General features: G+C 46.3%; 1 protein-coding gene across 2 annotated transcripts; it reads left to right on the forward strand.

The window, feature by feature from the left end:
* The first annotated feature begins 1,335 nt into the window (after positions 1-1,335).
* Positions 1,336-14,125, forward strand: sf1 (splicing factor 1). 2 transcript variants are annotated; one of them, XM_061248089.1, is made up of 12 exons: positions 1,336-1,805; positions 4,101-4,229; positions 6,504-6,579; positions 9,222-9,374; positions 9,652-9,741; positions 10,086-10,269; positions 10,719-10,834; positions 10,957-11,064; positions 11,245-11,425; positions 11,680-11,905; positions 12,212-12,373; positions 12,763-14,125. In XM_061248089.1, exons 1-12 carry the CDS (start codon positions 1,556-1,558, stop codon positions 13,092-13,094), a joined length of 2,007 nt encoding a protein of 668 aa, XP_061104073.1. In that variant the 5' UTR covers positions 1,336-1,555; the 3' UTR covers positions 13,095-14,125. The 2 variants fall into 2 exon arrangements, with proteins under 2 accessions (XP_061104073.1, XP_061104074.1); XM_061248090.1 differs by lacking the exon at positions 6,504-6,579 and having other exon boundaries at positions 1,593-1,805.
* Positions 14,126-15,345: the final 1,220 nt, after the last annotated feature.

Genomic DNA, 15,345 nt, shown 5'->3' on the forward strand with positions numbered 1-15,345 from the left:
TGAATGTGCAGCTCGGCCGCCAGGTGCTCTTAGTGAGGGAACCATAAGGCGACCAGAGCTGGCAGACCGGAGTGGTCTAGCTGGGGAGTAGGGAGTGATTAAGGATTGTATGTAAAGTGGGGCAGTCCCCTTAGCAGCCTGAAATGCCAACACTAGGGCCTTGAATTGGATGCGTGCGGCAATAGGAAGCCAGTGGAGGCCAATGAGGAGCGGGGTGACATGAGCCGACCTGGGCTGACTGGTGATCAGGCGGGTCATCATACGGCGTATATTTGCATTTGCCAACATGATGACCAGAGTTGTGCCACTGAAAGTGAAGGAAGTGGCTGCCCCAGGTACTAGCTCAATTGTCTTCATTGATGATACAATTGATACAACTACTAATAGCAGCAGCAGAATGAATTCTGATGTGTACAGAATCATTTTATCGCCAAGCTAAATCTTCCAAACTCATTAGATGGGACTTCATCCTACAGCAAGAATTGAACATGAATCCAACCAGAAGAGGAAATGTAAAGCTAAATTTGTCCCAAATGTGTCCAAAACTTTGTGGTGCCCTGAAATGGGGTGGCTATGTTTTTTTTTGTTTTTTTTTTTAAAAAGGTAATTCCTTCATAAAAGCTGAGAATCTGCACTTTTAACCATGTGTAATTAACCAATTATTTGATTACAAATCTATAATTGTGGCGTACAAGGCCAAATCAGGAACCAAACGTTATGGAAGCTGCTTTCCCATATTAAATAGTTTCTAATAATTGGTCTTTTGAGGTCTATGATATTGATGAACAAATGTGTTTCACTAGGGGCAAAACTTACAAGAACGGACGAATAACAATTCAAATGGTTTCTCAGTCCTGGAATAAGATTCTTGGATGTTCTTTGTAGCCAGCAGTCGTTAATATACTATAGCAGATTGTATTGTGCTGTGAATTAGGGTGCAAAAACCGTTGTAGACGCTGAAATATCACTTCCGTGTGAACTGTAATGACCGCGTTCAGTCTTCAAAAAAGAAAGACTAGAAATCAAACGACGGCGCACTGCGTGTTGACATTTTATGTCAAGAAAGCGTCTGGCAAAAGCATATAAATGACAGTTTTGTTGTGAGACAAGGCATTCTTCTTGCTTCCTGATTCAGCTAAGCAGTTCCGGTTATATTCCATAGGCCCTAGCTGTTCAATCCAAAGTAAAGAGTTGATTGAATCCACAGACTTAAAAAAAAAAAGGCTGGTTGAGGCCGATATCTTTTTGTCGCCGATAAACAATCTTCGAGCCCAATCGTCTTCAAGTAGAAAGGAAAATACGTATGTCGAGGGCTTCAAAGGCAGCCTATGAAAACGTAGAAATATTGGATTGACGTACAATTCGACCAATAGAACGACGTGGTGTAGCAGGCGGTCCGTCTTTGTGTGACTCGTTGACGCCACACTAACTTCGCTAACTGTGGGAAGAAGTGCTGTCGTTCATCTTTCGTTTGAAGCGTTTGAGTTTAAGGACTAAAGCTAGATACATTTTAAAACTTAAAACTTGGTTTCGAAATAATTCATTTCCTTTTGAAATGGCAACGGGAGCTAATGCGACCCCCCTGGGGAAGCTGCACCCGAGTATCGGCGCCAAACGAGGTTTCGAAGCCGGGCCTGGTGCTGGCTTAATGGCTTCCCCCGGCCTTCCGGTACCCTTCCCACCACCCAACTTCCAGCCGCCACTGCCGACTGCTTTCGCCGCATCATCACACCAGTTCCCTTCGACCGCTGCTTTTGCTCAACCACAGCCGCCGCAGACCGGGATGCAATCGCCATCAGGTGGAGGTAAGCCAAATGGCGACCTAGCAATGCAACAGGGGTGGGCTGCGTTCGCTAGTTGGACAATCAGATGGGCCTTTTGCGGGAATTTGTTGGTTGAATCCTAGCTAGCCAGTATCTATTCATGAAACGAATACGCTTTGGCTACACGTAAAATGTAACACCTAGCTACTTTGACTGTGAATCAATCTGTTGGGTTCATTTTGACCGCTAGCAATGCGAACACTGGCAAAATATTAAAGTTGGGCTGCTCCAGTCAGTCCGTGAGTTGTACGATAAGCTAGCGTTGGTTGCGTTTTAATCGCTAGAGCAGTTTTTGGCGTGCACGTTTAGCTAGCTAACTAGCTAGCAAGCTAGCTGCGAAGTCTGCGATGGGGGTTACGTTTTGACCGATCTAACAATTGCTAGTTTTAATAATAACTAGCACTAACGACGTGGTCTGATTTGCTAACACCAGGTTAGCTTTTGACAAAATACTGTAGCGAACCATCGAGGCTAATTTGGCAACATTTGTGTAGGGAATGGTGTCCAATGTCACCAATGTTAACCATTCGTGTGAATACATGTGTGGCTACCCAACAAACCGGTCTGTGCGCATGCGCTTATAGTAAAATGTATTTATTGGGTAATTATTCAAACCTTTTAAGGTAATAATGTAAGCTTTGTCCATAGATGGATGGGGTGCAGAACATGGATATTTAAATATTCGAACCTCTCGCAGCATTTATACGTGCATTTTCGTGTTATTAAAATCAAACGGGGCCTTGCCTAGCGTTAGCCGATTGTTGAAGGCCCTTGCCGAAGTATCGCTTCGTTTCATTTGGCAACGGACGACAAGGAACTTCTGGGCCGTTATCAGTAACTGTTCTTCGATACTTCCTGGACGTACATTAAAAACCAACGTTTAGCTAAAGTGAAAATACATGTCTGTATTTGTCATAATATTTAAACGTGCTTAGTTTATATAAAAGAGGCCAGGGATCTACAGGACAGTGTCTGTGCGTTTTTTGAGTTTGGCAGGTAAAATAAGTTAAGTTCAAGTGACTGATTAGGCTACTTTTTGAATATTACCTTTTTTTAGAGGTGAAAGTAGAGATGAGGTCCTCTAATTAGAAGACCTTTCAACAAAACAAACAACCCATTACATCTGTGTCTACTCTGCATGTGGGATACAATCTGAATTGATATCTCAAGAAGCATTATGAATGTGTTCTCACTGGAAGATTCAATTCGATTTAAGAAGGTGCAGTACAAACTGCAGGGAACTGGGGTTGTTGTCAATAGCCTTCCATTGTAATATAAAGAGTTACCACTGTCTGTATAAGTGCTATATGTTTGCTCATACTTATCCCCAAGTCCTTTTGGCGCATACTTGAACAAAAAAAAAGACCCAGTTTGAATCATCGGTAAAAGCCGGGTGAAGTAATGTCAAAGTTTTGTCACTTGCCACATCCTTGGCAAATGGTGGTGGCATCTGCTCAGTGGATAATAAAATAATTTTATTTATTGCCTTTTCAGCAGAGCTGCCTGCCTCAATCACCTTGAGAAAGCAATTGCTTTTTGCTGGTGCCCTATTAAACCGCAGAAGCACTTGGTAAATGGCCATGGCTCTGTTGTGTTTTTGCACAGTGCGCCTCGGCTTAGATCGCAGTCAATGCACCGCTTGCTCCAATGGCACTGAACAAGCAGGAGTGGATGAAATGCCCTGCGGTTTGGCGCAGATGTGAAATGGAGAACCTGTTCTCATAAATAGGATCGCGCCAATGTGTGGTAATGCTATAGGCTTCCGTAAGGGTCTATTAAAATGCCTATGGTATTATTTTCTTTTCTATCTGATCCTGCCGTGTGCCATTTTCGCTGCGTATAGTGATATGTGTAGCTGTACGCAGCGGTCTGTATAGTAAACTTACACTGCCTAATAAGTAGAGGGTGCTGTTTTGCCGGAGACTGTTCCAGACCCTTTTCAGATGTGTATTATAGTAGAACTAGCAGGTAGCCCAGCTAAGTGATCCAAATTTTCTGTACAGTATAACTAGTCAACTAGGGATAAAAGACGATGATGTAATTTGCGTAGTAAGGTACATGACTGGGACCCTGCGAGGTTAGTGGTTCGATCCCTGGTGTAGCAAGGCCCTTAACCCTGCATTGCTCCAGGGGATGATCGTCTCCTGCTTGGTCTAATCAACTGTACATCGCTCTGGATAAGAGCGTCTGCCAAATGCCATTAATGTAATGTAATGTAATAAATGAATAAAATGCTGTGCAAGTTTCATGAAATGATAAATAATCTCCTGCCTGTAGATCTGGGGAAGAAGTCCCGGAAGAGGAGTCGCTGGAGCAGCGAGACCCCGGATCAGAAGACCGTGATCCCAGGAATGCCCACCATAATCCCCCCGGGCCTCACCCGCGAGCAGGAGAGAGCTTACATAGGTAACCACCTCCGCCGCTGCACCTTAGACATCCATCCTCCATCTTAATTTCCTTTCTCTGTTCTCTCCTGCCTCATCTCTCTTCTGTGTGTGTGTGTGTGTGTGTGTGTGCGCGTGTCTGGGAAAATGTTCTCTGATGTTGTTTGTCACGCGCCGTGCATTTATATGAGCAATTTTTGTCCCTCTCGTTTGGTTTGAATTTCATCAGTTGTGAGCAACAGTGTGATTCCTTTTCTGTGATGGGTCCTGGGTTTCTATTCGCCCCTGGATGCCAAGTGCGGCGTAATTGAAAACTCAAACTCTTACTGGTGAAATTCAGCTCTGCTATTGAAGTAACACTCATTTTGGGGAATGGGAATTATCCCCCCCACTCCCTGCAAGAAGTTATTCGCCAGTTATGTCTTGGTTGTGTTATTTTTGTGTTCCATCCTGTAATTTTTGCATGCAAAAGTGTCTGTCCATATGTTCTGGCATGTCATTGGTTGCCTTAACAACAGCCAACATGCAGTCAGCAAAACACGAGGTGAGTGACCTTGGGAAATAAGGTGCACTTCACAATGTCCACATGTGGACATCAAGGTCCGTGCTTCAAGGTCAGCGAAGTGTGGCCACTACAAAACTTTAAACAGAGAAGAGATTAGAGCAGTGTCGCTGGCCAGAACTTTCTGCAGGTTTTGGCCTGCAGAATTGAACCCAGTCATGATACCCTCCCTGGCCAGAGCTCTGTTCGATGAATTCTTTAGCCCAAAGTGGAGTTAATGGTAGCAAATTGCTCTTTAAAACCTCACCTGATTTTACTAATCAATAGGCGTCCCTCAGGTGCCAGAGTGGGGACCAGTTATTAAAGGCCCTTTGTTCTTTCTCACTGAAGCTAGTTAACAGCCGGTCATACTTTGACATGTAAGCATCTCATATTATGACCCTTTTGTCTTTTATTCTTGTGGAGGGGGGGTTGTGTTAATGTTCCTTGTTGTCATTCGTTGATTTTAAAAGCACAAGGAGTAAGCCCGTCCGACAGGTACAGTGAGAAGCAAGTGTCCACAGAGTTTTGCTCCTGAGATAACCTGCCACAAACCATTTCCCACAAGCCTTTGCAGCGCAGTTGACGTACTGCGGGGGGGCATCGCAGGCACGCTCTCTCCAGTGGCAGGGGGCCGCCCAGAAAGGCTGTTTAAATCAGACCAATAACGTGCGAGGTCTCGGTGGGGAACGTCCCACCTGTCCCTTCTGTGTCTTTCCAATTCCCATCTCCGGCTAACGCCTTTCTGGCTCCTTCACTGCGTGCTGACGGCTTGTGTGAATAGTGAGGGGCTTGCATGTAATGTAACGGTGGTTTCTCCCCCTATTTTAAAACCCCCGCCCCCTTGCCACACTGAGAAGGGTTAACCATAACTAGTTCAGGCGGCCATTCCGTCATGACCAACCAAGATGGAGCAGTAATCTGGGGGTTTTATATGAAGCTATGTTCTGAAGAATCTTCCAACTGACCAGTGTTAATAATAAAAAAAAAATAAAGTGATTATAATCTGGAGGTCATCTCTTTTAAGGGTTTGCCCTGATTGGTTGTTTTATGGTCGTAGTTATGGTTACGATTCTCAGTGTGTTTGGGAGAGGGATGTGCAGGAAAGCTTTGGTTTACAAGTTTATCTAGAATTACAATTTATGCAGCAAGTAGCTCAGGTGTGTTGGTTTATGACAATGCCAGAATGTTTTTAAAGTACCATTATTGAGAATGAGATTGTTTGATTGTTAACTTGGAAGTCCTGTCGAATCAGCATTTTAAATGATTGAAAATGGAGTGCAGAGCATTCAGTCTTAAGTGCTATGGCGTTTGGCTCTTAACATTTTACCTAAGTGTCAGTGTTAAAATACCATTGTGGAAAGTTTTAAATTTTTACATTGCAATTTAATGCAGAATTATTGCACTTATTTTGGTGTATACTGGTAGATTGAAGGAAGCCTTGCAGATTGGACTGAATGCCTCCCTAGATGCATTAATGTTTCATGACTGTGTGCACATTCCATGCTTTCTGGTTCAGTGGGGAGGACATTTTATGTCCTAGTAATACAATTGCAGAGATTGTGTGTGTTTTTAAATTGACCTGCCTTTCATGCCTTTTCTGATTCATTCATGTAACACTTCTTGCGGTAGTTATCTGGAAAGTGCTTTTCGTTCAGTGCTCAGTACTTCTTTCTTATTTTTTTTTTTTCTGTTTGCCGGTAACCTTATCTTTTCCCCCGTCCTTGTTTTCTTTCCTAACCTGGTTTCTCCCAGTCCAACTCCAGATCGAAGACCTGAGCCGTAAGCTGCGTACAGGAGACCTGGAAATCCCCGTTAACCCCGAGGAAAGGTCTGGAAAAAAGCTCTTAACCCAACAACCGTAACACTCTCTTTTACCTTCTCCTCGTAAGAAAACCCCCCAAAAAAAGCTTACGCACACCTGAGAGATTTTCAGGTTCAGCCAGTGTGTTAGCACCAGATAAGGGGTGGGTGGGATTAAGCGTCGCAGAGGCGGGGGATACTCCAACATGGCCGTCAAGGTCGGTAGTGCTGCTGGTTTTCAATTTCGGTTGGTTGTCCATAGTCCGATGAAGTCACTGATTGGCTGGAGATTACAATCGTCTGGTTTAAATTGGTCCCTGATTGGAGGGGAGGTATGGAAGCCAGCAGTCCTACTGGTTCTGAGGGCCATATTTGAGCACCCCTGCCCTTGACATTGCACGTAAATTTATTTTGTATCGGACAGTTATGCAGATTAACTTTACTGTTCTTGTGCCCCTTATTCTACCTGCTCCTTGACTTTTAAAACAAATGTTGCTAAGTAACATTTACCCTTTCTGAGTGTCAAGGACGTTACTGGTTTAGACTCTCAGGTTTTTGTTTTAGTTTAAATGAACCTCGAAGGTGTTTTGCTGTTGGAATTTTTAGTTTAAATTGCCAACATTATATTTTATGTAATATAACCATTATGTGCTATTTTCTCATAGGCAAATCTGATAGGCATTCATTTTAAAGTTAATATTTTATACATTATCATCAAGTCTTTTCAGGAGTCACGCAGAGCACCTTCGAATTTTAAGACAAATAAAAAATGTTTACAAATTGTTGCTTATATATTTTAAGAAAACATTTTTAGTGTTCGCCTAGTTATGACATGAATTTGCTATTATAACCACAGTTCTTTTATTCTTACATGCCTGTTTGTTCCTTATACTGTTTATTCTTTATCAGTGAAGTGGAAATGACTATTAATTGTAGGAGTAAAGATAAGTTATGATGGATGTTTGAGAAATTTTAGAATGCATGCATTTAAGAGTATGACCCAGTACTGACTTGTTTTGTCTTAATGCAAAAGGAAGCGTCAGTTTACAAGCAGGTGTTCTTTCCAGCCCCCAACCCCTTCCCAAAAAATTCAAAATTCTGGACGTTATCTTTGAAACCTGACTGCTTTTAAACTCTTGAGTTTGTTTGTTGGTTAGTGTGTTTCTCCGAAACATAAGGGACAAACCTGTTAGCCCTCTACAGGTAATAGAGTTTCAGGTTTCCATGTTGGAAGTAAAGCAGGTTTTGGACTGGAGAAGACATCTTAAATCATGGAGCACGCCTCTAAAACTGGAGAACGCACGCACGGCCAAGCTGTGCGCCCTCGCAAAACCTACAGTGCTTCTACTAAGCAAGAGAGCAGTTTCATTTAAGGGTCATTAATGCAATAGGTCCTCTGAATTCACCATATTTATTTTTTTCCTTCCCCCCCAATGTAGTCTGAACAGTGCTGTAATGGGGTTTTACAGCTATGCTGAAAGTGTGCACCAGGGGTCCATTTCAGGAACACTGATTTTTCTCCTGTTCCTGAACACATAACCACAGACCAAACTAAGCGATTGGCGGGTTTCAGCTTTTCACTGGTGGGTTTTTCAGTGATCGTTGGAGGTGGTTGTTTTATCTTGTGCTTACTGCTAAATGGTTTAAGGGCTTGCAGTGGAAAGAGCCCTTTTGAGCATGACTGGCTTGGGAGATGTAATCTAACGAAAGGACTTTAACGCTAACCCAACCCCCCCCACCCCCCTCCTCCCCCCATACGAACTCTAACCTTTTTCAAGCTCAAAGCGTTTTCACGCACGGTTACAGGTGTGTTCAGGTTCCAACAGCATCTCAAGGACTTAACCTGAAACCTGCTGACCCTCCGATATTTTCACAAACTCCACAGCCCATGTTTTTAACTCTTTTGGAGCGACCTCACTTTGTTTCATGAGGTCCCGTAGACGGGATTGATGTGATGGGAAGGGGAGAGGGTGGTGGTGGTGGTGGTGGAAGTGTGAAATGTTGGCTTGGGTATTCTGTGTAAACTCAAACTTTACCCCCAACCGCCAATAACGAGTTTTAGCGCTGGTTCCCCCTGCTCGTCAAGCGTAGCGCGAAGAGAAGACGCCACAGACCTGTTTTTCTGAGGCTCGGAGGTCTGTGTGGAGGAAGTCGACATGCGGACGTTTCCCCCATTGCTCTGGGGGTTATTTTGACCTTACTAACTTAGGACGACTCCCAAGGTGCAGCCTGTCAGCCCCCCCCCCCCCCCCCCCCCACCCCCCACCCTGTGTTTTCTGCAGTATCCAGTAGGTGGCAGTAGCACTTCAGAGGAAAAAAAATAAAATGTAGAATTGCCACTTTTTTTTTTTTTTTTTTTACCCCACAAATTTATTTTGACACCTTCCACAGGGCCATCCTATAACCCCCTGCCCTCTTAGCTGTGGTGTTCCTCTTTTTTTTTTTTTTCTTCCCCCCCACCCTGCCCTCTTGTGGACAAGAAAAAGAAACGGCCCCTTAGGCATCCCGTCTGACCCTAAGTGAGAGTAATTGATCTGTTTGTGTTTACGTGTGCGTCATGTTCCAGAGTTAGTTAGGTAAGGTGTGGTATATTTTTCAGTGTTTGTGCCGTTTTTAGTGTTGGATGTCAAAGTCTCTCTTTCCCCCCCACCCTCCCCTGTTCTCTCCCAGGTCCCCCTCCCCGGAGCCCATCTACAACAGCGAGGGGAAGCGGCTGAACACACGCGAGTACCGCACCCGCAAGAAGCTGGAGGAGGAGCGGCACGCCCTCATCACGGAGATGGTCCGGCTGAACCCTGAGTTCAAGCCCCCCGCCGACTACAAGTGCGCACCCCCTCTTCCCACCGCAGTCACATTTTACAGTTGTTCAGCTGACGCTCGGAGATCCGAGCCAAAAACATCCAGTGACATCTCTGGACGCGTTTGTTTTGAGAAGTCGTGCCCCATATTTAGGAAACCGCTACACTGATAGCGATTTTAAAAAGGCCTACACACATAATTTAAGCATTTAATTTTAATGTCTACTGAAAAAAAGTGTGACCGTGCTCCATTAATGCTGCTGAAGTGAGCCTGGCATCTGACCTGAATGCGTTTGCCCTAGGCCTCCAGCCACCAGAGTCAATGACAAGGTGATGATCCCTCAAGACGAGTACCCAGAGATCAACTTTGTGGGCCTGCTGATTGGACCGCGGTAAGTGAGATTTCGGACTGCAGTCGATGTAGTCAGGGCGAGTATACGACAGTGTAGTAAATGTGTCCATTTTATTGAACCCGTTCAGTCCCAAGCGCAATATGAAGGGGCTCCACCCAAATCCTGAGGCCTTTTGGCTATGCTTGAGTTTAGTTGGGCTTTAATGGGTCACTTCGGTTGTCAAGGTATTGGGTCGAGAGTGCCATATGGGTTTGAAAGGGTTAATGGCACGGAATGTGTCGCTCACTGTGAAAGTAGAGATGTTCATGGAGAGGCTGATGGGAGTTGAGCTTGTGGGTTAACCTCCCTCCCCCCCCCCCCCCTCCCCCCCTCGTGCCTCGCAGCGGTAACACCCTGAAGAACATTGAGAAGGAGTGCTGCGCTAAGATCATGATCCGGGGGAAGGGCTCGGTGAAGGAGGGCAAGGTGGGCCGGAAGGACGGCCAGATGCTGTCGGGCGAGGACGAGCCGCTCCACGCCCTGGTCACCGCCAACACCATGGAGAACGTCAAGAAGGCCGTGGAGCAGGTGAGCCTCCGCCGCCCTCCAAACCTTTATTTTAATCCCCATGCCAGTCAGTTGACCTTAAGTAGCTTGCTACAGAAGACTTTTTGCGTTAATATGCAAGTATACCGATGGGAATTTTAGAAATGTTGGTTTCAAGGAGAACCCAGGCATGACTATACCTCCTTTGAACATGCGACATGGGCATTGTCCAGCAACACTAGTGGCTTCTCATGTTCACAAAATGGAGGACTCTTTAATGTGATTGTGTTCACACTTGAGTGCCAGTAGCTGTCTGAAGAAGCGGCTTTCACACAGTTAAAGATCTAATGGGAGATCTTCGAGAGAATGACAGATGTGTACTATGTCATGGTTATGGACAGTTCCAGTGTTATGGATGTGGATCCCTCATATAATTTATGTGGTGGGGGTAAAGGCTCTAAACTGCACGTGTACGCCTTTTTCTGTGGTAGATCCGGAACATTCTGAAGCAGGGCATCGAGACGCCGGAGGACCAGAACGACCTGCGCAAGATGCAGCTGAGAGAGCTCGCCCGTCTCAACGGCACACTGCGTGAAGACGACAACAGGTACCCCCCTCCCCTCGCCCCATGTCCCCCCTCCCCCCTAGTTGGCGGTGAATGTTATGGTGTGTGGATGTTTGAATGTGTAATGCCGTTTCACTGGCTCATGCGTGTCATTTCTCGTTCAGGATCCTGAGGCCCTGGCAGAGCTCTGAGCCCCGCAGCATCACCAACACCACCGTCTGCACCAAGTGTGGGGGAGCCGGCCACATCTCCTCCGACTGCAAGTTCACCAGGTACAGTCTTCACTTGCGCTGAGTGAAAATGCTAAGTAAAATGGCGGAGAGTTTTGTGGGACTACAAAAGGACTTCTAAATGTATAATCAGACTCTGCTGTTAATGAAAAGTTGCTTTCAGAGGCAGATATTTGAACTGTAAGCGTCTGATTGGCTCACTCCTGTGCGCTCTGTCCCCAGCACCTTCACCCCACGCACAGGGGAGCCCCAGTCAGCGCAGGACCGCGCGCGGATGGATAAGGAGTACCTGTCACTCATGGCCGAGCTGGGGGAGGCCCCGGTCCCCTCCTCCTCCGGGGGCCCCTCCCACAACCCCTCCAGCGGCCGCAACTCGGGCCCCAACAGCAACCAGGGCCCTCCGGTGAGTTAGCCTAGCTGAATGACAAATTACTCATTTTAACTGATATCCACGTTAGCTATAGTCGGGAAATCACAGGGAGTAAATAAGAACCAGAACAGTTTGTACCAGACAGCCTTCATACTGACTCCCGGGTAAAAGGAGGGTGCAAAAGCAGCAGATGACCACCGACTTGTTGCCATTTTGAGTGCGAAACATAAAACTGAATTGAATTATATCAGAATTGTAAATTGAGGAATCCCTCCTCCCACACGCAGAGCCGCCCTCCCTGGATGTCGTCCGGCCACTCCGAGAGCCGGCATTATCCCAGCATGCACGGCGGCCATGGGAGCCATGGCGGCCATCACAACTTCCCACCGCCGGGGCCCAGTATGGGGGGGCACCCCATGCCGCCCAGCCACAACGGGCCCCCTCCCCCCTGGATGCAGCCGCCCCCTCCCCCGATGAACCAGGGCCCGGGCCCCCACGGACCCCCGCCCATGGGTGAGTGACTGCTGGCTGGGAGAGTGGGGCGGGTACTGGGGCCTGTTTCACAAAGCAGGCTTACTGAGTTAAACCCAGAACCGCCTTTACTTCAGTCCGTGTTCCAGATTTGGTTCATTGTTTATTCCGTGCAGTTATGCAGTCAACTGTGTAATCCTGCTATGTGATGCAGGCTCCTGGAGTCAGTTTGTGTGCGAGAGTCTTTAGGACATTTTCATGTTCAGTGTCCATCTGTAGCCGTCACATGTTCCCTCATTGGCCAGTGAAGCAGTGTTCTCTGGGTAATCCCCGTCCTCTTCTCTCCAGGTATGCTGCCCCCTATGGGCCTGATGCCCCCACCGCCTCCACCTCCCAACGGGCAGCCGCCCCCCCCTCCCTCCGCTCCCCTGCCGCCATGGCAACAGCAGGCCCCCCCACCTCCCCCCGCCAGCAGCATGGGAACCAGCGCCCCGTTGCCCTGGCAACAGAGTGAGTAGCACACTGGACATTTGTTTTTGGGCTGCTGCTCGTATCTGGTTAAAAAGCAAGTCTCAATGCAAACTGTTTATATTGCATTTCTGTTCCAGTTTTAGGCACTGTTGTTTTGAGCATGCCACTTGCATGCGAATGCTTTGGGTCTCTTTCCCGTTTTCTGTCCATCTCACTTTTCCTCTTTCTGCTGAATTAAAATAAAATTAGAAGTTGACAATTGTGTATAATTATTGTGGTATTCAGGGTATTCTAGCTGCCTACCGTGATATGCTACTTGATTTATTCTTCAAGCGTTAAAATTTTTATCCATGTGATCACTTTGTTTTCCTAAACTGAATAGTATCTCACACACACTGAACCCCCGTTCCCCTCTCTCCCCCCTGCAGACACCATCACCACCTCCAGCCCGGGCTCAGGGACCCTGCCCCCCTGGCAGCAGCAGCAGTCTGGGGCTGGAGCCTCCGGCCAGCCCCCGCCCCCCATGGGCACCCCGTCCATGGTGCCCCCTCCCCCGGGAGTCCAGCCCCCCCTGCCCCCTGGAGCACCCCCTCCTCCCCCGCCCCCGCCGCCCGGGTCAGCGGGCATGATGTACGCACCCCCGCCCCCGCCCCCGCCCATGGACCCCGCTAACTTTGTCACCATGATGGGCATGGGGGTGCCCGGCATGCCCCCCTTCGGCATGCCCCCGGCCCCTCCCCCGCCGCCCCCCCAGAATTAGACGCCTTTTACTTTTACCCCCCTCCCAGACCCCCTCCCACCACCCTGAGAAAATTAGGCTTGCAGCCAGGGCAGCACCTGTAAGACCATTTTACACACACACACACACACACACACACACACACACACACACAGACATGCGCGTATACACGCACACACATATGCACCTGCACCTGCACACAGACATGCGTATTCACACTCGCACCTGCACACACGCACACAGACATGCATATTCTCACACACTCACAGGCACACCTTGGGACTGCCTTACAAAGAAGACCACCGTTTAAACAAAACCAGCTGGTGGGGTGAATCTGTCGATGTACGCAATGCCACGGTCTCCATTTTTAAAAGGAAGGAAGGAAAAAAAAAAAAAAAAGTTCCTGTAAGCTCTTCAGCTCGGTTTTGTTTCTGTTTTTGTTTTTTAATATTGTTCTGTATTTGCTTAGCAGACATCGTTATTCAGGGGGACTTCAATAACGTACTTTTAAAAACAAGAAAAACAAACTCTGTTCTCCATTTATCCAGCTAGGTATTTAACTAATGCTGTTCATATCGTGTAAAACCTTGAATTAAATGGGGACAGTGCCCCCCAAGTAAGATTTGTACCAATGACCTTCTACTTGTACACAGTTTCCTAGTAATCCTACTACCCATAATGCCTTTCCCTCGCCCCCTCTTGTTGTGTCTAGATTGTCATAATCTATAGACCCTTCTGTTATAGGGGTAGGTAGTTTAGAAAACTTGCTATCACAACAGTAAATGATAAATGTGACTGGATGATACATTTTGCTTAACTTATTGACTGTGTTAAAGGGTTAGGCATTATTTGGATAACCCCCCCCCCCCCTCCCCCCAGTCATCACAGTGCAGCTTGGGGCAGGGTTTTGAACAAATTTAAGTTCCACAAAATGCTCGGATCAAGTACAGGATAACTGGGCCTATTGATTTCACTTTGTGTGGATATTTTATTTTTCTCATTTATTTTCTGTGGTCTCCCTGCAATTGAATAAATAACCTGGTTTCCTTAAATTGTAGACTGTGTGCTTGTGTGTTCCGAGTGTTTTGAAAATTGGTGATCTTACAGCTTCAATGGTTATAGTAGTGGTTTGTCACCTAAACCAAGCAGTTTTGTTGAGTCATGTACACATTTCTGTAATTTTGTTGAATCTGGGGTGTAGGGTGAACAAGCTGCGTTCGGAACATTTGAGCCTCCTGGCGGTTAAAAAAAAACAAAAAACCTTTAGTAATCCAATGGTGAGCTCCATATTACCATTGCAGGTTTCCGATTACCGTTGAATCTCAAAAGATTTCATGCCTCCTGTGACTTTATGAATGACTGTGAACAAAAAAAAAAAAAAAAAAAAACACCAGTTGAAGTACAGTGGATTTTACAGAATTGCCGTTACCAAGCGCTACCTTTTAAAAACGGAGCCTCAATTTTTGTGTTCTCCTTTCAGTCTGTAGCTAACATGGTCCTATAAGGCGATGTTTGTGGCCTCTAGTCATTTGCAGAGCATGCAAGGAATGCAGGAGCTGGCCATCTTGATTACAGTAGAGAATCTTCGCAGGGCTGGGTTTGAACTTGAGTTTACACTACCCGCCGTCAAATGTGCTGGCATATGACGTCTTAGTCATTCATTCTCTAATGGCGTCAGGGTTCACATCGTTATTAAAAAATTTTTTATTATTTTTTATTTTTTATTTTTACCAGCCTCAAATTAAATTGAGCAATAATCCAGAACAAAATAAGAAGGAAACCCGATAGATTCTGTGGGCAGCGAGTAATTCTGTAGAGAAGGGTCGCCAACCCAGATCTATCGTACTGTAGGTTTTCAGTCCAAACGTACCGCACCTCATTCAACAGCTAGAGAACTCATCCAGCTGCTAATTGGTAGAATCAGGTGTGTCAAATTAGGGTTCAAGTGAAAACATACAGGATGGTAGATCTCCAGGAGCAGGGTTGCTGACCCCTGCTGTAGGGCTTTGGATTCAACAGATGCAGGCCTCGGCTGCTCTTTCCATGTGAGACTGGGTGATGACTGAAGAGAAGTCGAACTGCCGTGCTTCAGCACAAATAAACGCGTCTTCGGTTTGATAAACATCCAGCCGTGTTCATGTTCTTAACAGCAGTACATTTATATCTTGGTTTGTTGGATTACATTTTGAGTTTTGTTGCTGAGTGAGATTTATGTATGTCAGAGTCCATTTCTACTTGCCTATAAAATTTGCTGTGCTTCAATTTGTGAATG

The sequence above is a fragment of the Conger conger genome, chromosome 7 (assembly GCF_963514075.1).
Source record: "Conger conger chromosome 7, fConCon1.1, whole genome shotgun sequence".
In the NCBI taxonomy this organism is placed as follows: domain Eukaryota; kingdom Metazoa; phylum Chordata; class Actinopteri; order Anguilliformes; family Congridae; genus Conger; species Conger conger.

Bases quoted from the DNA above. Each gene is read 5' to 3' on its own strand.
- sf1 (XM_061248089.1), top strand. From the start codon at position 1,556: ATGGCAACGGGAGCTAATGCGACCCCCCTGGGGAAGCTGCACCCGAGT. The intron at 9,375-9,651 runs GTGCGCACCCCC...CGTTTGCCCTAG, and splicing joins AAGCCCCCCGCCGACTACAA to GCCTCCAGCCACCAGAGTCA. The intron at 9,742-10,085 runs GTAAGTGAGATT...CGTGCCTCGCAG, and splicing joins GGCCTGCTGATTGGACCGCG to CGGTAACACCCTGAAGAACA.